The 21,623-nt window shown below is 43.6% G+C and overlaps 1 protein-coding gene across 6 annotated transcripts in view; it reads left to right on the top strand.

Moving 5' to 3' along the window:
- The window catches only part of ITPR1 (inositol 1,4,5-trisphosphate receptor type 1), a 90,674-nt gene that overhangs the window by 44,490 nt on the left and 24,561 nt on the right, over positions 1-21,623 (top strand). For 4 of the 6 annotated variants that reach the window (XM_075831877.1, XM_075831874.1, XM_075831876.1 and 1 more), the window contains 25 exons: positions 113-254; positions 336-494; positions 777-949; positions 1,084-1,203; positions 1,810-2,001; positions 2,071-2,322; positions 2,971-3,112; positions 3,210-3,363; positions 3,505-3,695; positions 3,907-4,027; positions 4,580-4,634; positions 5,586-5,751; positions 5,830-5,994; positions 6,169-6,234; positions 6,308-6,445; positions 6,533-6,658; positions 8,073-8,273; positions 8,364-8,615; positions 8,913-9,038; positions 9,139-9,267; positions 10,464-10,584; positions 10,806-10,990; positions 11,721-11,869; positions 12,205-12,316; positions 12,798-12,830. In XM_075831877.1, the coding sequence (XP_075687992.1) occupies positions 113-254; positions 336-494; positions 777-949; positions 1,084-1,203; positions 1,810-2,001; positions 2,071-2,322; positions 2,971-3,112; positions 3,210-3,363; positions 3,505-3,695; positions 3,907-4,027; positions 4,580-4,634; positions 5,586-5,751; positions 5,830-5,994; positions 6,169-6,234; positions 6,308-6,445; positions 6,533-6,658; positions 8,073-8,273; positions 8,364-8,615; positions 8,913-9,038; positions 9,139-9,267; positions 10,464-10,584; positions 10,806-10,990; positions 11,721-11,869; positions 12,205-12,316; positions 12,798-12,830 (3,670 nt within the window). The remainder of the gene's footprint in view (positions 1-112; positions 255-335; positions 495-776; positions 950-1,083; positions 1,204-1,809; positions 2,002-2,070; positions 2,323-2,970; positions 3,113-3,209; positions 3,364-3,504; positions 3,696-3,906; positions 4,028-4,579; positions 4,635-5,585; positions 5,752-5,829; positions 5,995-6,168; positions 6,235-6,307; positions 6,446-6,532; positions 6,659-8,072; positions 8,274-8,363; positions 8,616-8,912; positions 9,039-9,138; positions 9,268-10,463; positions 10,585-10,805; positions 10,991-11,720; positions 11,870-12,204; positions 12,317-12,797; positions 12,831-21,623) is intronic. The other 2 variants (XM_075831879.1, XM_075831878.1) reach the window with 1 other exon arrangement.

Below are 21,623 nucleotides of genomic sequence, written 5' to 3'. Positions count from 1 at the left end.
AATCTTTTGCCTTACTACTAGTCTGCTCTTATTACTCTAGTCACATCCAGAGCTGCTTCACAATTCTGCTGGTTACCTGATACAAAAAAGAAAATGATTTTTGTCTAACCAGGGCGGTGACGAAGCTGCTGGAGGAACTGGTCTACTTTGTGACTGCTGGGGTCAATTCTGGCCAGGACGTCCTGGAGGTTCTGGTGAACAAACCCAACCGTGAGCGCCAGAAACTGATGCGTGAGCAAAATATCCTAAAACAGGCGAGTGTGTCCTCTCTGTACGTAATAAAAACTGCGTCCCCCTGGAAGATCCAGATGTTGATTTGTCTCCTCCTTCAAAAGATCTTCAAGTTGTTGCAGGCCCCGTTCACGGACAGTGGGGATGGTCCAATGCTGAGGCTGGAGGAGCTGGGAGATCAGCGGCACGCACCCTTTAGACACATATGTCGACTCTGCTACCGTGTACTGAGGCATTCACAGCAAGACTACCGGAAAAATCAGGTGCAGGAATAAGTATATAAAAAAAAAAGATTAAATACGAACAGAATTTAAGGATTTCTGCAGCCACCACTAGGGGGAGCTCACTGCAAACTGATTCATGGACTTAATTGTATCTGCAGTTATCTCCCCCTAGTGGTGACTGCAGGAATTGTAATATGTTACTGCAGGGATTTGGCGCTCTAGATCAGATAAAAACTGCGCTCGGACCACTCTAGACTTGTGTGAATTTGGCCTGATCTTGTCTGAATGGGATGGTTTTATATTTTTGCACTGTCTGCACAGGAATACATTGCCAAGCAGTTCGGCTTCATGCAAAAGCAGATCGGCTACGATGTTTTGGCAGAAGATACGATCACTGCTTTACTGCACAATAACCGCAAGTTGTTGGAGAAGCACATAACGGCGGCGGAGATCGACACGTTCGTCAGCTTGGTGAGAAAGAACAGAGAACCGAGGTGAGGCGCTCAGTGGAGGTCGGGCCGCAGCTTTGTAGGTGCTAAAAGGAACGCTCCAGGAAAAGCGGATACGGTGGCGCACAAGTGACGTTTTTTTTTTGTTTTTTGTTTTTTTGCATCCTCTTCCCCTAAAGGTTTCTGGATTATCTGTCTGATCTGTGCGTTTCCATGAATAAATCCATCCCGGTCACTCAGGAGTTAATCTGCAAAGCGGTGCTGAACCCGGCCAATGCCGACATCCTCATTGAGACCAAGTAAGAAATCCGGACGTCGCTGAATCGCAAGCTTTTTATTTATTTTTATTTTTTTGGCTTGTTTTTGCTGTCCGGAAATACAAATTCGTATTTATGGATCTGCAAAAAAAAAAACGGACGAACCTTGTGTAGTCCCTGGTGTCGCCTAGAAACTCCTCCGCAATTACAGACGGCTACAAATCCACCTCCGTATCTGTCTGCAATTGCAGAAGTGCCCGTAGACTTCTATGGGGGGGGGTCATTTCTACAGCCTGTAAATATACTGAACGGTGTCCGTGACCAATAGTAATGAATAGATCCGCAGTTTCATCCGTAATTACGGATGAAGACTACGGTTGTGTGCTTGAGGTCTTCGTCTTGAAGGGTGAGGGCAACACGCGTGGTCACAGGACAGATGGGTGTTGGTCCCCCGAGGGCACATGCTCTCTCTACAATCCAGCCTTGACCCCGAGCATTACATGGCATCCGTTGTACTTGGTGGGGTCTCATGTATCACCTGGGGGCACCAGGTCCTCCGTAGCGGGAGGACGTAGCTGGAGAAGTGGACCACCCCTTCTTGGATATCTTCGGTTGAGTACAGTGTCCATTCTTTTCTCTTTTTAATAGGCTAGTCCTGTCTCGTTTTGAGTTTGAAGGACTTAGTAGCGACAACCCGTTGGAAGCCGGAGAGGATGAGGAGGAGGTTTGGCTTTTTTGGAGGGACCGTAATAAGGAGACGCGTAGTAAGAGCATCAGAGAACTGGCGCAAGATGCCAAAGAGGGTCAGAAAGAAGACCAGGATGTCTTGAGCTATTACAGGTAAAACGCGTGAGCTCTCCCTAGTCTGCGGTCTCGTCTTCCGGTGTCTCATACTTGACGTCTCTGCAGATACCAACTCAACCTCTTTGCTCGTATGTGTCTGGACCGGCAGTATCTGGCCATTAACGAGGTCTCCGGACAGCTGGACGTTGACCTCATTTTACGCTGTATGGCTGATGAGAACCTGCCGTTTGATTTGCGAGCGTCTTTCTCCCGCCTGATGCTTCACATGCATGTGGACCGAGACCCCCAAGAACAAGTGACCCCGGTGAAGTACGCCCGTTTATGGTCCGAAATACCGTCTGAGATCGCCATTGAAGAGTAAGTGATCGCATGGACAGGGGAGAATTTCATAAAGTCTTTGAAAGTTGAACATGAGGGTCTTCTGTATAATGTGACTTGTTCTACGCCATCTCCCGCCCTCCTAATTGGCGCATCTGCATTATACGTATTTCACGATATTGATGTTTCTCATTCTTGACCCCTTAAAGGGGGATCGCTGCTTTGGACAATCCCTACTTATCCAGGGACCCTTCTAACAAGCTGATCACACCTGCTGGGACCCTCATTGATCAGCTGTGATCTGTGGGGAAACCTGGCAGTAAGTGGTCGGTTTCCCTACAGCGCCACCGCAGGAGAAATGAAGTATTACAGTGTCCATTCATATCAATGTGTTGTCGGTGTAATACAGGACCGGTCCTCCAGAGAGACGCTCTATGTAACCGCTCTCCACCAAGAGATGAGGATCCTGAAAAGAGGACCCCCCCCCCCCCCCATATATTAACTCAGAATCACCTAATGGGGTGTATGGATATGGGATTTGTATACTAGCCGTCCCCTTTAATAATACTACTTTTAGATCTGCCAGTGATGGCGTCCTATTAGTACACTCGTCTTTTGTAAACCGTTCCTACTTTGATTGCCCTGGTGTAAGGTGACTACGTGATCCCAGATTGTTTTTGCCCCCAGCTATGACAGCAGTGGGACCTCCAGGGAGGATATAAAGGAGAGGTTTGCTCAGACCATGGAGTTTGTAGAAGAATATCTGCGGGATGTGGTTGGACAGCGGTTTCCTTTCTCGGACAAGGAGAAGAACAAGTTAACCTTCGAGGTGAAGTGACTTTATCCTCCGGTCTCCAGCGTGCAACTGACGCCTCTATCTTTATTCACGTCCATCTCCGTCCTTCCCTCTGATCTTCTCTCCGCAGGTGGTCAATTTGGCGCGTAATCTCATCTACTTCGGCTTTTACAACTTCAGCGACCTTCTCCGTCTGACGAAGATTCTCTTGGCTATCCTGGACTGTGTGCACCTTACTACCAACTTCTCGTCTAGCAAAATGGGCAAAGGGGACGAAAAACAAGGTACAAGGGGCAAATAAATTTCTGTTGGGGGGAGATTCCATAAGTCTGGCTATCCGTAATACCACTGTGTGAACTCTACTGGTGGCCATATTGGTCGGCACCGGCTGCAGAGTATCTGACTATGCCTCTTTCCTCCTGCAGGTGGCAGTAATGTGATGCGCTCCATACATGGCGTCGGGGAGCTCATGACGCAGGTTGTGCTGCGCGGTGGTGGCTTTCTTCCAATGACCCCCATGGCGGCACCTGAAGGAGCGATCAAACCTCAGCGGGAACCAGAGAAGGAGGACATACTAGTCATGGACACGAAGCTGAAGATTATTGAGATCTTACAGGTACCTGCTGGACGGGATATAGTCCATGTGTTGTAAGAACTTCGCAGGTTTGGACCATCGGCTCGATTCAACGTGACCGTTCTAAATTGTAGTTAAGATGGTGGAGATGTCGAGCGGTCGGCGTCGCACGTCCTGTGGTGATGAGGCCGACCCCTAAATATTGTGATGTCTGGCGGCTTTCTGACGTTTTATTTTTTTTTTACTCCTTTAGTTCATTCTCAATGTCCGCCTGGATTATCGCATCTCCTGCCTCCTCTGCATCTTCAAGAGTGAATTTGATGAGAGCAACGCTCAGACTGGGGACGGTTCAGATGCCACCACCGTGGTGCCAGGTAAGCCGGACCAGCAGCCCTATTAGTCCCAGTTTATTAACTCTTACTTGCCACAACATTTTTTGATTGCAGTTTTTTTTTTTTTATGTAGAACTCTTTTAATACAAACTGTTAGGGGGAGTTCACACTGACGTTTTTTTACGCAGAAACCGCGTCGGAAAACACGCTAAAAAACGACCAAAAATGCCTCCCATTGATTTCAATGGGAGGCGGAGTCGTTTTTTCCCTGCGAGCGGAAAAATAGTCTTGTGAGAAAAAGGGACATACCCTAACTTCGGGTGTTTATGCCTCTGACCTCCCACTGATATCAATGGGAGGCAGAGAAAGCGTATTTCTCTGCGTTTTTTGCCTGCGGCGCTCAATAGGCGAAAATCGGCGTGCAGGCAGAGCAAAATCTGCCTCAAAATTCCGAACTGAATTTTGGGGCAGATTTTCCTCCTTAAAAAAAAAACTGTGTGAACCAGGCCTTAGTCATGAGTATAACAAATATTTAATATATACTGAACAGAAAAGTCCCAAAAAATGTTTTTTCTTTTTTTCCCCCCTTTTCAGGAGCTCTGGATTTTGAGCACATTGAGGAACAGGCAGAAGGAATCTTTGGAGGGAGGCAAGTATCGCTCCTCTGCCCCAATTACCACTAATTTTCAAATGTAGGATACCCTTGAACGTTATTTTTATTTATTTTTGTCGCCAGAACTCAGTTTTTTTTATTTGATCATAGAGCTCCAAATCCACTGCATAGATCGTTACATAAGATTCTGCAGCCACCACTAGGGGGCGCTCACTACATACAGATATATACAGCTCCCCGTAGAGTTACATGATAACATTCTGCTGCCTGCAGCCACCACTAGAGGGAGCTTACAGCATGCTGGTTCTACAGTAAAATTCATATTCTGTGTAGAGTGAGCTCCCCCTAGTGGTGGCTGCTGGTAGACACCATGTTATCATGTAACTATGCAGGGGATTTGGAGCTCTGTATCAGTAAACCAGAACTTCCTTCACCGTAAATCTCTATGAAATAAATCGGCACAAAATTTTGGAGCTATAAACGACATGGTGTTAAGTCTTAAATGTTGTACCGTGGGAAATTCACTCCTGAACAGCGTCTCATTCTCCAGATCCATCGTCCTCATTACTATAAGATTATATAAGGGGCTCTTTGGCTGTGCAGAGCTATGTGTCTCCATGGCTACAGACTACAACTAAACCCTGTGTGTAGTCTGATCCTGCAGTCATTTGTTTGTGGTCTGGAGACGCATCGCTCTGCATTGAAGCTGTAAACACAAAACTGTAAATTTTCCAATTAAGATTATTTTCAAAGTTAGAGGCATTGGATCAAAATAAAGTTGCTAAATTGTACGCTGCCTTTTAATGGTGGGTGTGACGCTTCTTTAAATGGACCGTATAGCGTGACTACCGCATCATAGACCGGTCCCCGCATCGGATCTGAGTAGAGGACCACCGATTACATGTAATACTCCATGACCACTGATCTCTGCATGAAGAATATTGAGGTGCGTTTTGGGGGATTCGGTAACTCCTTCTTTCCTCGTAGTGAGGAGAACACGCCTTTGGACTTGGATGATGACGGTGGACGGACATTTCTGCGCGTCTTGCTGCACCTCACCATGCATGATTATCCCCCACTAGTGTCAGGAGCCCTGCAGCTCCTCTTCCGACACTTCAGCCAGCGACAGGAGGTTCTGCAGGCGTTCAAACAGGTGGGAAATAATGAACACCCCCCCCATCTGCCATCATTATGGATGTGGGGTCTTCTGACGATCGATCTCCACTCCTAGGTCCAGCTCTTGGTGACCAGCCAGGATGTCGATAACTACAAGCAGATCAAGCAAGACTTGGATCAGCTGAGGTCCATCGTGGAGAAGTCCGAGCTCTGGGTGTACAAGGGGTCCGGTCCAGAAGAAGCTCCGGAGCCGTCCGCAGGGAATGCAGGGGGCAAGGATGTAAGTTTTGGTTCCGTTCCGGGGGGGTTCTGCAACTCTTCTCTTTGGGAGCGGCCACGTGGCAGCCGGATGACACGTGGATTGATAGGCAGACTAGTTGGCACCTAGAATGGGTGGTATGTCGTGCTGGGGGTTGGGCTGCGCTACTTTAATCCCTTTCTTTTACCTTCATAGGAGGGATCCCGGACCCCTAAGAAACCAGAGAGCACAAGTAGCTACAACTACAGAGTGGTCCGAGAGGTAGGACGCAATTACCGTACAGACCGTATCCGTCATATGGCACGCTGCTCACCCTCGTTCTTTAACCCTTCAGATCCTCCTACGTCTCAGCAAGCTCTGTGTGCAGGAAAACGCATCGGGACGCCGGAACCGCAAACAGCAGCAGCGCCTTTTACGTAACATGGGAGCGCACGCGGTGGTGCTGGAACTGCTGCAGATCCCATACGAGAAGGTTGGTTTAAGTTTTTTCTCTTCGGACGTCGAGGGGACGAAGAATTTAACGAGAACATTCATTTAAAATTCTCTCCGGTTGTTTCAGACGGAGGACACGCGGATGCAGGAGATCATGAGGATCGCGCACGAATTCTTACAGAACTTCTGTGCAGGAAACCAACAGAACCAGACGCTGCTGCACAAACACATTAACCTGTTCCTGACTCCTGGGGTGAGCGGATACGAGGAACGGGTCACGTTCTGGAGCAGATCTGTTGTTGGAGATGGGGCAGTCACTTGGTTTAGCGACGTTCTGTCTATTCCTTAGTGTCTCGTTCTTCACTTTCTGTCCGGACTCCTCCAGCTCGAACCTCATTACAATGTAGAGTGTCCAAGACTTTCTCCAGATCAAGAACAGGAGCGTAGACTGGAGGTGGACAACCCGTGCTGCGTCCTCCATATCTGATCCTTCTGACCACGTAGTCCGCTGTTGGATCAACTTTAGAGCGTTCACACGGCTTATTTTCATCCGTTTTTCGGGCGCCTCCAAACATCTGCCTGTTGATTTTCAATGGGGAAAAACGGCGTTTCACTCCCATGGGGCGTTATTTTACGCAGCCGTTTGTAAAAGCACCCCGTAAAAAAAGTGCATGTCACTACTTGAGGCGTTTTTGGAGCAGTTTTGCATTGTCTCAATAGAAAAAACGGCTCCAAAAAACATCCGTATAAACTGCGCCAAACATTTGATGCTGAAAATCTGAGGCTGTTCCCTTGAAAACCGCTCCATATTTTACAGCCGTTTGCCGTGTGAACACGCCCCAAGTCCATTACACTTTCATGAATGCAGCGCTGGGAAATGTCCGCTTAGTATTTGCCGCCACGGCCGTGGTTTTAATTTTTTATTGATTCAATCTCTACTTTCCTAAAGTTTATTATGACATTTTTATTTTTTCGCTCGACCTACTTATATGAGATCTCGTGTTTTGCAGGACAAGTTGTCGTTTTTAATGGTACCCTATAATGTATTGGGAAACAGTTTTATTGTTACGGCGTTCATTGTGCGGTGCCAAATTTTATATGGTTTTTGGAGGTTTTCTTTATTTAATTTACCACCTTAACAAAGAATAACTAACTTTTTTTTTCTTCTCTTTTGTGCCACAATATTCTGAGAGCCGTAACTGTTTTGCAGCAATTAAGTGGATTGAGGGCTTGTTTTTTTTAATATATTTTCGTTTTCCTGGGGCGCGTTCTCTCCAGTCCCGGCCGTTCCATTGAGGTCCTGGCTGTAACCTACAGCCGACACTTTGCGTATGGAGCCAGTTCACCCCATGAGCCCGCTCCATACTCCGACCCTTCCCGACCGTGGCGTACAGATCGTTTAGGGTACGTTCTCCTGTGCCGTGCAGCCAATTACCGCAAAGCAAAACTTTTTCCAATCTTTTCATTTGTACAAGCCGCACGGCCAGAAACGACTTTGTGGAACGTGCACTGTTTTGCTACGCGGTAACTGGTCACGTGACCCCCTACTCGTGCCATTCTGCCTCCTCCACCGCTCTGATAACATCCAGGTTACTTTGCATCCAAGGAGCCATGTTGGGTTTGGCGGCGTCCTCTCTTGACCGCGTCTCCTTCGTCTCTTGCTGTAGATTTTGGAGGCGGTCACCATGCAGCACATCTTCATGAATAACTTCCAGTTGTGCAGTGAGATTAACGAGCGCGTCGTCCAGCATTTCGCTCACTGTATCGAGACGCACGGCCGCAGCGTTCAGTACATCAAGTTTCTGCAAACCATCGTGAAGGCTGAAGGCCGCTTCATTAAGAAGTGCCAGGACATCGTCATGGCGGAGGTGAGGCTTGGCAGACGTCTCCTGCTCTGGACTTTCTCCTGGCTGACAGTCGGATACAATTGTCTGATGATGGAGTCTTCTCTTCCGCAGCTGGTGAACTCCGGCGAGGACGTCCTGGTCTTCTACAATGACCGGGCTTCGTTCCAAACTCTGGTGCAGATGATGCGTTCTGAGAGGGAGCGCATGGATGAGAACAGTCCTCTGATGTATCACATTCACTTGGTGGAGCTCCTGGCCGTGTGCACCGAAGGCAAGAACGTCTACACCGAGATCAAGTGCAACTCTCTGCTGCCGCTGGACGACATTGTCCGGGTGGTCACTCACGAGGACTGCATCCCTGAGGTAAGACCTGCGAAGAGTATCGATCCATAGGAGACCTTTAAAGGGGCACTCCACCTAAATGGATTTTTACAAAAGCACAAAGATGGAGAATGGTCCTCCTGAGCGTTCAGTGTCCGTTCTGAGGAACTACAGGAAGCCGTTTGACAGACTGGTTGCTAAGGAAGAGATGCCTGACAACGTTGGAAAGAATGCAGTTGTTACAATGTATCTCTAGCAGCCGGACTGTCGGACAGGGCTGGATTGTTGAGCCGCACGTCTGTCCCCAGGTGATCATTTTTGTTCTATAAATTCGCGCAGGTGAAGATCGCGTACATCAACTTCCTCAATCACTGCTACGTCGATACAGAAGTGGAGATGAAGGAGATTTACACCAGTAACCACATGTGGAAACTATTTGAGAATTTCCTGGTTGACATCTGCAGGGTGAGAAGTGATTTTTATTTTATTTATTTATTTTTCTAGTGGTCATGGGTTGCGCTCGCAGTTGTCAGCCAGCCTCGTCACTTATGTGTTCATGTTGCAGGTTTGTAACAGCACCAGTGACCGGAAACACGCTGACCTGGTGCTGGAGCGATACGTGACGGAGACGGTGATGAGCATCGTTAACACCTTCTTCAGCTCTCCGTTCTCCGACCAGAGCACGACGCTGCAGGTAAATCAGGAAGGTCTCGTAGTCTGGTGACCGGTTCACCGCCCTGTACAGCGACACCGTCTGGAGGAAGGGCGTTACTACACTCCAAGATCAGGAATGATCAAATGGAGCTTCACTTATGTCTTGCTTGGAAAACTGTTGGGTAGTGATGTAACGTGATGCCCGTGACTGGCGCCATTTATACCACGAGGCTGATATGGAAATTTTGCCTTTTCTTTTATTTGGGGTACATCTTAGAGGGGGTTTGTCCTGACAACTACCCCGCTAAATCGCTCTATTAAGAATTCATTTGAATGGACATAATTTGGCGGCCACGTCTTACCCTGGCAAGATAGTCTGGTTGCCGCAATGGCTCCTTTCTGGTTTGTCCCTGAGGCACCCCCTTTGTTATGTGACCTGTACATAAAAGATCTGACACTTTGTAATAAACTTCTGTGTTTCGATTCTTCCCCAGTTGTGTGATCTTTGATTTGCTGTCCATGAACGGGAACCGTTTACCGAAACCCCGCCCGGAGCTAATACTTCTCACAGCTGAGTGTTTGTTACAGTTGTATCCAGTCTAGACAATCCTTCTAAACCTTTTATAATCGACTGATAGTTTTTTACCTGCATTGATACATTGTAGCAAACTATCAGAACCTGAGACTTGTGCTGCTGATGTGTTCAGCTCAGAATTCTACAAACTGGATCAAACCCTCAACTCTGAAGTATTGGGTCAGGATGGGATTTCCGTCTCTGGCTGTTTCCGTTCACTGACTGCAAGCAGAAATAATGAAAATGGCGAGAAATTTGAAACACAAGTATATTAGAAAGTTGCAGAACTTTTCCTTCTGGGATGATTACACTTTTTCATATTGTAACACTTTATTTTTAAGGATTGTTATTACTACTTAGATAAGTTGATGTTGGGTTTATGGTTCCTGTGGGACGTTTTAGATGTTCTCTAACTGAGGTGTTTTTGCTGCAGGCCCTAATGCTCGACAAACTGAAGGAGGTAAATGGGCTGCGGGCCACCAGGTGCATTGTGGGTGTTTCACTTGGGTTTCATATATACAGAATTTTGACTCTTCTTTGGGAAGGTCTCACCCACGTGGAGGTTGTTGGTCACATAGAGCACAGATAAGCGGTGCCTCGTGTAATGGGCACTGATGTTCAGAATAGAAACCTTTTTATATTGCTGATGGTTGTTCCCGTAGACCCGGCAGCCGGTGTTCGTTCAGCTCCTGCAGGCCGTCTTCCGGGTCTATCACTGCGGCTGGCTCCTGCCCTCCCAGAAAGCATCGGTGGAAAGCTGCATCCGGGTGCTGTCCGACGTCGGTAAGAAGAGCCCGAGGGCAGCTCGGGGGTAAATGGGAGGTTGGGTTTTTGGGACCGGGGATGAGATTCTGGTTCATCTCGAACTGATGACTCCTTTTGTATTAAATCTATAAGATGATGCATTAAATATTAGAACTGCAGAATTAATACCTTTTGGGTTTTTTGTTTTTTAATAATTTTTGTTGCATTTTTTTTAAATTTTTTTTTTTTTTTGTGTGCAGCGAAGTGCCGAGCGATCGCCATCCCTGTAGATCTAGACAGTCAGGTGAACAACTTGTTTCTGAAGAGTCATAACATTGTGCAGAAGACGGCTATGAACTGGCGGATGTCTGTGCGGAACGCAGTCCGGCGCGACTCTGTGCTGGCCGCCTCACGGGACTATCGTAATATCATTGAGCGGCTGCAGGTGAGAGATGAAAAGCTTCACGTTCTGAAGAGCTGAATGTGGCGCGTCCATGTTCTGTGTGTTAATAATTGTGGTCAATAGTCCTTCTATAAGGCTGCGTTCACACCAGGGTTCCGCTTTCCGTTCTGCACCATCAGAGGAACATTGGAAATACCAATTGCCAATTCTGTTGCACGACTGACACCATTGGTGGCTGACGAGACCCATTGACTTAGTTTCCGTCTAGATGACCCTGGTTGTACCGGGAACAATAGCGGAGCATGGTAACGGAGGCTCCAACGCAGATGTGAACGAGGCCACGACCACCGCGACCCGAATGTAAAAACGGGGCTGGAATTTTACCCACTGGTATTCAGATGGATATTGATTTCTAATCTATAGTCCGGTCGGTGTTTGGGTGGAGTTCCCCTCTAACTGTGCATCTATTAGGGGGTGGGGCTGTGACTACTTCACGTCGTCCTGTGATTTTAATGGCTGGTCCTGAAGGATAAAGTGACGAGATCTTATTAACGTCTTCAACCGAAAACCTTTAAAGCTGGGATCGAATAATAAGTATTCAGGATGTTGTTTTTTTTATTGGTGGATTTGGCATTTTAAGCTTTCGTTCCTGCCCCCCCCCCCCCCACCTGTCTTTACGTTATTTGGGATATGATCCATAGTGAAAATTGCCAATATGTCGACCTTTTAAGGACTTTGTGGTTCTACAACGTGAAGTCTGTTCCCCTCTCAGGATATCGTCTCCTCCCTGGAAGATCGACTGCGTCCTCTGGTCCAGGCGGAGCTTTCCGTTCTGGTCGATGTTTTGCACCGGCCGGAGCTTCTATTCCCAGAGAACACGGACGCCCGGAAGAAGTGCGAGAGCGGACAGTTCATCTGCAAGTGAGAGAAGGGCTCGTTTTATTTCCTACAGAACTATTCACCCCTTCCTGGACTTCACATTGTATTTGGTAGTAATGAATTACAGTCCACTTAAAAGCATCAAAATTGATGGATTTTTCTTTTTTCTGGGGGGGGGGGGGGGGGTAGTTCTGCATTCAGTCACTTAGCAGCTTGAATACAGATCGCACCCTGTAAGATGTTTGGAGTGTTTTCTATCATTTAGATGTATTATTATAGGACTAACTACCAGTTTCAATTTGTAGCTTTCAAACCCCCCCCCCCAAAAAAAAACGAAATAAGCTTAATTTTTTATTTATTTTTTCCCTCCCTTCAAGGCTAATTCGTCACACCAAACAACTTCTGGAGGAAAATGAGGAGAAGCTTTGCATTAAAGTCTTGCAGACCTTGAGGGAGATGATGGCAAAAGATCGTGGCTATGGAGACAAGGTAGGAATATTCTCCCCAGGTTCCCCCGCCAGTCCTCTGGGATAGAACCTGCTCCTCTGTAGTACCAAAAATCGCCACTGGGTGGCAGAGCAGCGTTACCTGTGGCCCAAATTGTACGACTGGTGGCAAGAAGTTCTATTATAATGGGGACTGCTGCTGAAAGTTCTAGACACCGGCAAAAATAAAAAAGCATGACCCGATATTTTCATAAAGGACTTTTTTAAACTTCATAATTTTTAATTGCCCCTTTTTCTAAGTTGTACGTCCTCATACAACCTGTATTGTCGGCCTGATGTATCGTCTGAAGAGCCATTGGTTCCCGAACGAGAAGTCTGAGCAGAATCCATTTCATTTTAGGCACGCGGGTTATGCTGGGACTTGCAGTTCTACATCATAGCATCTGGCCGCTGCCTGGTCTGTTGCAATATGTTCTCCGGTGGACATGAGGTGTTCTAACCCCCTGCTGTTTCCTTTCTTGCAGCTTCTAGCCATTGAATCTCTGGAAAGCTCTGAGGTTTTTACTGATCAGTCACCTTTTTGTTATTTCCCCCTCCCCCATGTCCCTCCTTAACCTCTTCTACCTGAGACCACCAACTTGTGATGCTTCATCATTTAATGTCGCTGTCTGGTGTTTGTGTTTGTCCTGTAATGTTTGTAGTTGTCTGCTGAATGTCAGTCAGCAGAATCACGTGTGTTTTCCCCCCCCCGCCCGCTTTAGTGAAGCTATAGGAATGAGCTCAAATTAAACTGCTGAACAGACTCCGGACCATGGTCATGATCTCATTTCTATATCGCAACCTCTTCCATAAAGCGTTACAATGTAACAATCAGCTAAAAAGAAATAATACAAAAATATCAGTAACCGAGAGGACCCTGCCGGGTAGAGCCTGTAGTTAGTCCTAATGGGCATCAATTACTAGTGTGTACCCCTTTAAATGGCAGCATTTATAGGGTGGCCTATTAGAGGAGATCATCTGGTACATTTACATGCCAGTCTAGAAGGCTGAGGATGCCCATGTGATGCCTGGTAGACTTGTCTATTCCTGCTTGAAGTCCGTTAGGGTTGGCATAGCACCTACTCATGTGCCCTACTTAGTGCTGTGCCCGTCATCTAGATTGTAGTATCTTTATCCGGGATGGTTTAGAAACAGACCCCCAATGTCACCCAGTTGGGGCCTCCAGTAAACATCTGTCTCTTTACATTTTTGGCCACCTCAGACACTGAACCAGCAGGGAGTGGGATCTTGATGTTTGATAATTCTGAGTTTCACCTATTAATATAAACTGATCTTTACACTGGAATATTGGTGACTCGGGCTCAGATGTTTTCTGGTTTGGAGACGGTTATATTGGCGTTCGGTGAAGTCATTAAAGGAGACACTGGGGAAAACGGTAAGTGGTGCTTCTCCCCTTCTATTGTAAGGTGGCAGCTAGAATCACCCGGAGGAGATGCATAGCGCCCCTCCCCCCAGGGATTTATCAGGGTCTTGAGTTGATCTCCTTGGTTCTATTATCTATTGTTACCCATTTTGTCTCAATGGTGCCCCTAGTGGATGATTTATGGCTATTGCTGTTCAGTCCTGACTGCGGTGGGCTGACTGAATTCTTAGACTCTTCACTGGGCAAGTTTTTGGCAGCGAGCGGGCTTAAAGTCCAAGGGTTGGCAGTTTTATTTGGCATGGAATGAGATGGGTGTTGGGTCAGGGATCGGTGGTGTGACGGCCGCCTCCGCCCTTCTCTGCTGGCAGCACCAGGACCATCCTGTCTGGTTGCTAGGGACACGTAACAGTCTTCAGAACAGGGTTGTCAAACATGAGTCCATAGCAACCAATCTGATTTTAGATTGCTTAGGTCAGAATTGGCACTGATGGTGGAGGAGAGTCCGGAGGCTCCACAATAAGCTGCCCTGTTGTATTTTTTGTCTTTGTTTTTTTTTCAAAATTTGGGTGGAGACACATCTAATGTGCAGCTGAGACGTCACCTCCATGTTGTGTTGCAGCCGTGAACCTGGAGGAGACGACGTTCTCCTATTTACCGCATCGTAGTCTATAATCTACTATCAAAACTAATCCTTGTCCCTGTAGAAGCAGTTTAATTTCCGACCGTGGAGCCGACAAACTTTCATTCCATCAACTGTGTAAACTTCCTGACCCCCCCCCCGTGTCTCCTCCTAATACCCTAAATATCACAAAATCAGCTGCTACATATGTCAACTGTGTCCACTGCGGAAATTCAAAGAGCAATCCCAGACTAATCTGAAAATTCTACATGATCAGAACTGTATTCTTATATATAGGGAGCAGTATTATAGTAGTTATATTCTTGTATATAGGGAGCAGTATTATAGTAGTTATATTCTTGTATATAGGAGCAGTATTATAGTAGTTATATTCTTGTATATAGGGGGCAGTATTATAGTAGTTATATTCTTGTATATAGGAGCAGTATTATAGTATTTATATTCTTGTATATAGGGAGCAGTATTCTAGTAGTTATATTCTTGTATATAGAGGCAGTATTATAGTAGTTATATTCTTGTATATAGGGGGCAGTATTATAGTAGTTATATTCTTGTATATAGGATCAGTATTATAGTAGTTATATTCTTGTATATAGGGGGCAGTATTATAGTAGTTATATTCTTGTATATAGGGGCAGTATTATAGTAGTTATATTCTTGTATATAGGGGGCAGTATTATAGTTATATTCTTGTACATAGGGAGCAGTATTATAGTAGTTATATTCTTGTACATAGGGAGCAGTATTATAGTAGTTATATTCTTGTATATAGGGGCAGTATTATAGTAGTTATATTCTTGTATATAGGGGGCAGTATTATAGTAGTTACATTCTTGTATATAGGGGCAGTATTATAGTAGTTATATTCTTGTATATAGGGGCAGTATTATAGTAGTTATATTCTTGTATATAGGGGCAGTATTATAGTAGTTATATTCTTGTATATAGGGGGCAGTATTATAGTAGTTATATTCTTGTATATAGGAGCAGTATTATAGTAGTTATATTCTTGTATATAGGGGCAGTATTATAGTAGTTATATTCTTGTATATAGGGGGCAGTATTATAGTAGTTATATTCTTGTATATAGGGGCAGTATTATAGTAGTTATATTCTTGTATATATGGGCAGTATTATAGTAGTTATATACTTGTATATATGGGCAGTATTATAGTAGTTATATTCTTGTATATAGGGGTAGTGTTATAGTAGTTATATTCTTGTATATATGGGCAGTATTATAGTAGTTATATACTTGTATATATGGGCAGTATTATAGTAGTTATATTCTTGTATATAGGGGTAGTGTTATAGTAGTTATATTCTTGTATATAGGGTGCAGTATTATAGTAGTTATATTCTTGTATATAGGGGTAGTGTTATAGTAGTTATATTCTTGTATATAGGGTGCAGTATTATAGTAGTTATATTCTTGTATATAGGGGCAGTATTATAGTAGTTATATTCTTGTATATAGGGGCAGTATTATAGTAGTTATATTCTTGTATATAGGGGGCAGTATTATAGTAGTTATATTCTTGTATATAGGAGCAGTATTATAGTAGTTATATTCTTGTATATAGGAGCAGTATTATAGTAGTTATATTCTTGTATATAGGGGGCAGTATTATAGTAGTTATATTCTTGTATATAGGAGCAGTATTATAGTAGTTATATTCTTGTATATAGGGTGCAGTATTATAGTAGTTATATTCTTGTATATAGGGGCAGTATTATAGTAGTTATATTCTTGTATATAGAGGCAGTATTATAGTAGTTATATTCTTGTATATAGGGGGCAGTATGATAGTAGTTATATTCTTGTATATAGGGAACAGTATTATAGTAGTTACATTCTTGTATATAGGGGGCAGTATTATAGTAGTTATATTCTTGTATATAGGGGTCAGTATTATAGTAATATTCTTGTATATAGGAGCAGTATTATAGTAGTTATATTCTTGTATATAGGGGTCAGTATTATAGTAGTTATATTCTTGTATATAGGAGCAGTGTTATAGTAGTAGTTCTTGTATATAGGAGCAGTATTATAGTAGTTATATTCTTGTATATAGGAGGCAGTATTATAGTAGTTATATTCTTGTATATAGGGGCAGTATTATAGTAGTTATATTCTTGTATATAGGGGCAGTATTATAGTAGTTATATTCTTGTATATAGGGGCAGTATTATAGTAGTTATATTCTTGTATATAGGGGACAGTATTATAGTAGTTATATTGTATATAGGAGCAGTATTATAGTAGTTATATTCTTGTATATAGGGGGCAGTATTATAGTAGTTATATTCTTGTATATAGGGGACAGTATTTTAGTAGTTATATTCTTGTATATAGGAGCAGTATTATAGTAGTTATATTCTTGTATATAGGGAACAGTATTATAGTAGTTATATTCTTGTATATAGGGGGCCGTGTTATAGTAGGTATATTCTGATCTACAGGGGGCAGTATTTATAATATTGTATATAGAGGCAGTATTATAGTAGTTATATTCTTGTATATAGGGGCAGTATTATAGTAGATATATTCTTGTATATAGGGACAGTATTATAGTAGTTATATTCTTGTGTATATAGGGGCAGTATTATAGTAGTTATATTCTTGTATATAGGGGGCAGTATTATAGTAGTTATATTCCTGTATATAGGGGCAGTATTATAGTAGTTATATTCTTGTATATAGGAGCAGTATTATAGTAGTTATATTCTTGTATATAGGGGCAGTATTATAGTAGTTATATTCTTGTATATAGGAGCAGTATTATAGTAGTTATATTCTTGTATATAGGGGCAGTATTATAGTAGTTATATTCTTGTATATAGGAGCAGTATTATAGTAGTTATGTTCTTGTATGTAGGAGCAGTATTATAGTAGTTATATTCTTGTATGTAGGGGCAGTATTATAGTAGTTATATTCTTGAATATAGGGGGCAGTATTATAGTAGTTATATTCCTGTATATAGGGGCAGTATTATAGTAGTTATATTCTTGTATATAGGGGGCAGTATTATAGTAGTTATATTCTTGTATATAGGGGGCAGTATTATAGTAGTTATATTCTTGTATATAGGAGCAGTATTATAGTAGTTATATTCTTGTATATAGGAGCAGTATTATAGTAGTTATATTCTTGTATATAGGAGCAGTATTATAGTAGTTATATTCTTGTATATAGGGGGCAGTATTATAGTAGTTATATTCTTGTATATAGGGGGCAGTATTATAGTAGTTATATTCTTGTATATAGTGGGCAGTATTATAGTAGTTATATTCTTGTATATAGGGGGCAGTATTATAGTAGTTATATTCTTGTATATAGGGGCAGTATTATAGTAGTTATATTCTTGTATATAGGGGGCAGTATTATAGTAGTTATATTCTTGTATATAGGAGCAGTATTATAGTAGTTATATTCTTGTATATAGGAGCAGTATTATAGTAGTTATATTCTTGTATATAGGGGGCAGTATTATAGTAGTTATATTCTTGTATATAGGGGGCAGTATTATAGTAGTTATATTCTTGTATATAGGAGCAGTATTATAGTAGTTATATTCCTGTATATAGAGGCAGTATTATAGTAGTTATATTCTTGTATATAGGGGGCAGTATTATAGTAGTTATATTCTTGTATATAGGGGGCAGTATTATAGTAGTTATATTCTTGTATATAGGGGCAGTGTTATAGTAGTTATATTCTTGTATATAGGGGCAGTGTTATAGTAGTTATATTCTTGTATATAGGGCAGTATTATAGTAGTTATATTCTTGTATATAGGAGGCAGTATTACAGTAGTTATATTCTTGTATATAGGGGGCAGTATTATAGTAGTTATATTCTTGTATATAGGGGGCAGTATTATAGTAGTTATATTCTTGTATATAGGAGCAGTATTATAGTAGTTATATTCCTGTATATAGAGGCAGTATTATAGTAGTTATATTCTTGTATATAGGGGCCAGTATTATAGTAGTTATATTCTTGTATATAGTGGGCAGTATTATAGTAGTTATATTCTTGTATATAGGAGCAGTATTATAGTAGTTATATTCCTGTATATAGAGGCAGTATTATAGTAGTTATATTCTTGTATATAGGGGGCCGTGTTATAGTAGGTATATTCTGATCTATAGGGGGCAGTATTATAGTATGAATATTTGGTAATAATCAGTAGTGGCTGGAATTGCTCTTTTATTGTATCCTCTGCACTCATCTTTACGTCTTGGTTTGTTTTTAGAAGGGGTCCCGGGCTGTGCTCCTGCAGTATGTTGGAGTCTCCGGTTCTGACATGTGGTCTCGGGGGGGATAGGGTGACCGGCCGCCTCTATTCGCAGACCTGTCATTCTGTGTGGACTGCGTGGTCTGGCTCAGATGTGTATATTACACGTTGTATCCTCCTGTAGTCTGTTTTTAGACGTCCATGGCCGGGATTCGGGTGTCTGAACAGGTGTGAATAAGTATAGGATGTTACTTCAGGCTATTTAGGAGGACAGAATAAAGTGTTCACTAGGGGGGGGGGTTCGCGGCTTTCACGGAAGATTAAACTATATGGGACTTTCCACCAAACTTTTTTTCTTGTAGCCAAAATATTCTCTAAGGCTTTAGAGCCTCGTTACTAATCTTGGGAAACCGGATGCAGAGATCTTAATGTTTTTTTTTTTTTTCTTTTGTTTTAATAGTTTCTTGAGTTCATGTTCCCCGCAGCAGAGGGCATTTGGCGCAGTCGTGACCGTGGGTTGTAAATGGTAACGCATTACCCAGGAACCGAATATGTTACATCTCCTAATGTGTTTAGGAAAATCCAATAATAATTTCTAGTTTAGACCCCCTGGGGTTTCCTGTGCACTGAAAACAAAACCCAGAACTCTGCAATCCCTTTGCCTTAAAGGGCCAGTTTGGTGTATTTTCCCTTATTTATTTATTTTTCTGCAAAAATCTCAAACGCTATAGCGCACGTGTCTAACCGGTCTCACTTCAACTTTTGCAAAACTACAACTCCCAGCATGCTTTAAAAACTTGCCGCAACCAGGGACTACTTGGGAGTTGTAGTTTTGCAACAGCCGGATGGCCCAGGTTTGATTCCACTGCTCTTTAGGCTGCTGCCTTTTTTCTTTTAGATTGTTAAGCGCTTCACAATGAAGTTCACCCTCCTGTCAGCGCTGCACTGAGGTCTGCTCACATGTTTGGGTTTGCTTCACTGCATTTATATGCCGCGTTGATGTCAGTGGTTCCCAGTAAACTTTCCTTCACCTTCCGTTGTATAAAATAAAGGTACAAAGTTCCGCTGAGTATTTGTTGTCTGCTCGTATAAATTCTATGAAGGCGGACGCCGATCACTGACCTCAGGGAGGCGCGAGGCACAAGATTCTTTTATACCTCCCCAATTTCAATAGATCCGAGTCCCCATAAGATGCTTCCAAAGCTGTAAATATTGGTTATATTGGGGTCTATATGTTGAGCCCCTTTGAAGCCGTATTTGCATCTTTTTAAGGGGCACTAAATACATCATTAATAATTTTAGGTCTATAGGTGTCTCCGGAGGCAGAAATCTTGTCTCTCGCCTACTCTTTCTTCCTTTAGACTGCAGCGTTCTCCTGCAAAAGAAACCACCTCTGATCCTGAGTTACGTCATGTCTACTCCAGTCACATCCAGAGCTGCAATCCGTTTTCTGCTAGTTGACCATGGAAATAGACTGCAGTTCATCTTTGCTTTTCATTGTCATCCGATCTCTCCCAATGCACTGCTTTTAGGCAACATGCAACCATTGTTTAACTGCAGCTCTGGATGTAACCGGAGTATAAAATCTGATACAGTTCGCTTTAATTTGCTTTACTCCACTTAAAGTGAACTCGACATAAAATATTTACGTTCTTGATGTGTTTCAAAATAATTTCCCTAAAATAACATTTAAGTAGCCGCAGCTCTGGCCCAGCCACCGTGGTGTTCCTCTGCTATCATGGCCGTGCCCACTAGAGGCTGCGCTCCGGCCTGCTGGTTCTGATGTTTTGCCAAGCACGGACCCGTTACGTAACTCTGCTTTTCCTGGAATTGGCTGCACTGCCGTGACCTTCATTTCTAATTACTAATAAACACATCGCTGTTCAGTCGGGGGTGGGGTGTCGGTGGCTGCCATGCAAGCGGCTCCATTATTTGTGTGTAGATCCGTCCTCAACCTGACTAATCCACTTCGCCATTCAGGTTTCTAGGAAAGCTGGGTCACTGTTTCCTGCTGATGCCATACAATAGATCTAGGCAGCGCTGCAGGGTACATGTTAGTCATTTTCTTTGTACCTGCATTAGCTCCTACTCCCAGCATCTTGTACTGATGGGACTTGTAGTTGGCCCTTGGCCAGGAGGGAGACGTGCGGAGTCAGGCAGCCGTGTTCCGGTGGGTGAGACCTTGCCTGGCACTGATGCTGCGTCTACCCACGAATGATCCCTCGGAGGTCCAGATGTTCCTTTCCCACCCTCTTCTGTGGAAGGGACTTTCCTGCTGATTCACTGATCTGCTGTGGGTGGGAGGTTAACCCCTTCCCTGCTGACACTTCCCACTCATAATGGACCAACCTCCGATATGATTTTTTTTTTTTTTTAGTTAACACTTACAATGTCAATTTTGATAAAAGGATAAGATGCAGCAAATGGTTAAATGTCCTTTTTATTCGTCCATGTGTCATACGGAGTCTGTAATGGCCGTCAGTACGTTCGCTGCCAATTGGCCCCACTCACCCCCCCCCCCCCCCCCTTCCTTCCTTTCGTCCCTGCTGTCTGGCCGCGCTCCCCATTCTTCTCATTTATTTTTCATTCTTTCTGGAGAAACGTCCGTGTTTTCCCGGTGATCGCCGTGTCCTGACCACTTCTGGCATCACCGCCCACATTCCTTGCAAGAGTTGCGGTAAAATCCTGCGTCCGGTCTCCTCCTGACGAATGTGCAGCCTCCAGTTCTAGAAATCCGGGTGCAGTGACCGGGTATTCTGTGGGTGTGCGATAATTTGTGTAAAAATAACCACAAAATCGTTATAGAATTCTCCACCTAAATTTATATTTAGAAAAAATCTGATCAATGCGTATTTCGTGCGGGTTTGGCGTGCAGCGTAATACAGTACCAGCGTAGTCCGTGAGATTTCAGGTAATTCACGTCCACGCTGCTGTATTTTTCAGGACTTAAATTGACCCGCCGTACGTATTTTCAAAACCGCGGAATGTCCGTTTATCTTGCGGATTCTATCCCTGTAGTTCTACAGAAGTGCGCAGCAAAACCTG

Source organism: Rhinoderma darwinii, chromosome 7 (genome assembly GCF_050947455.1).
Source record: "Rhinoderma darwinii isolate aRhiDar2 chromosome 7, aRhiDar2.hap1, whole genome shotgun sequence".
In the NCBI taxonomy this organism is placed as follows: domain Eukaryota; kingdom Metazoa; phylum Chordata; class Amphibia; order Anura; family Rhinodermatidae; genus Rhinoderma; species Rhinoderma darwinii.
Note: the sequence above shows the minus strand (reverse complement) of the source record. Positions and strands in the feature narration are given on the sequence as shown.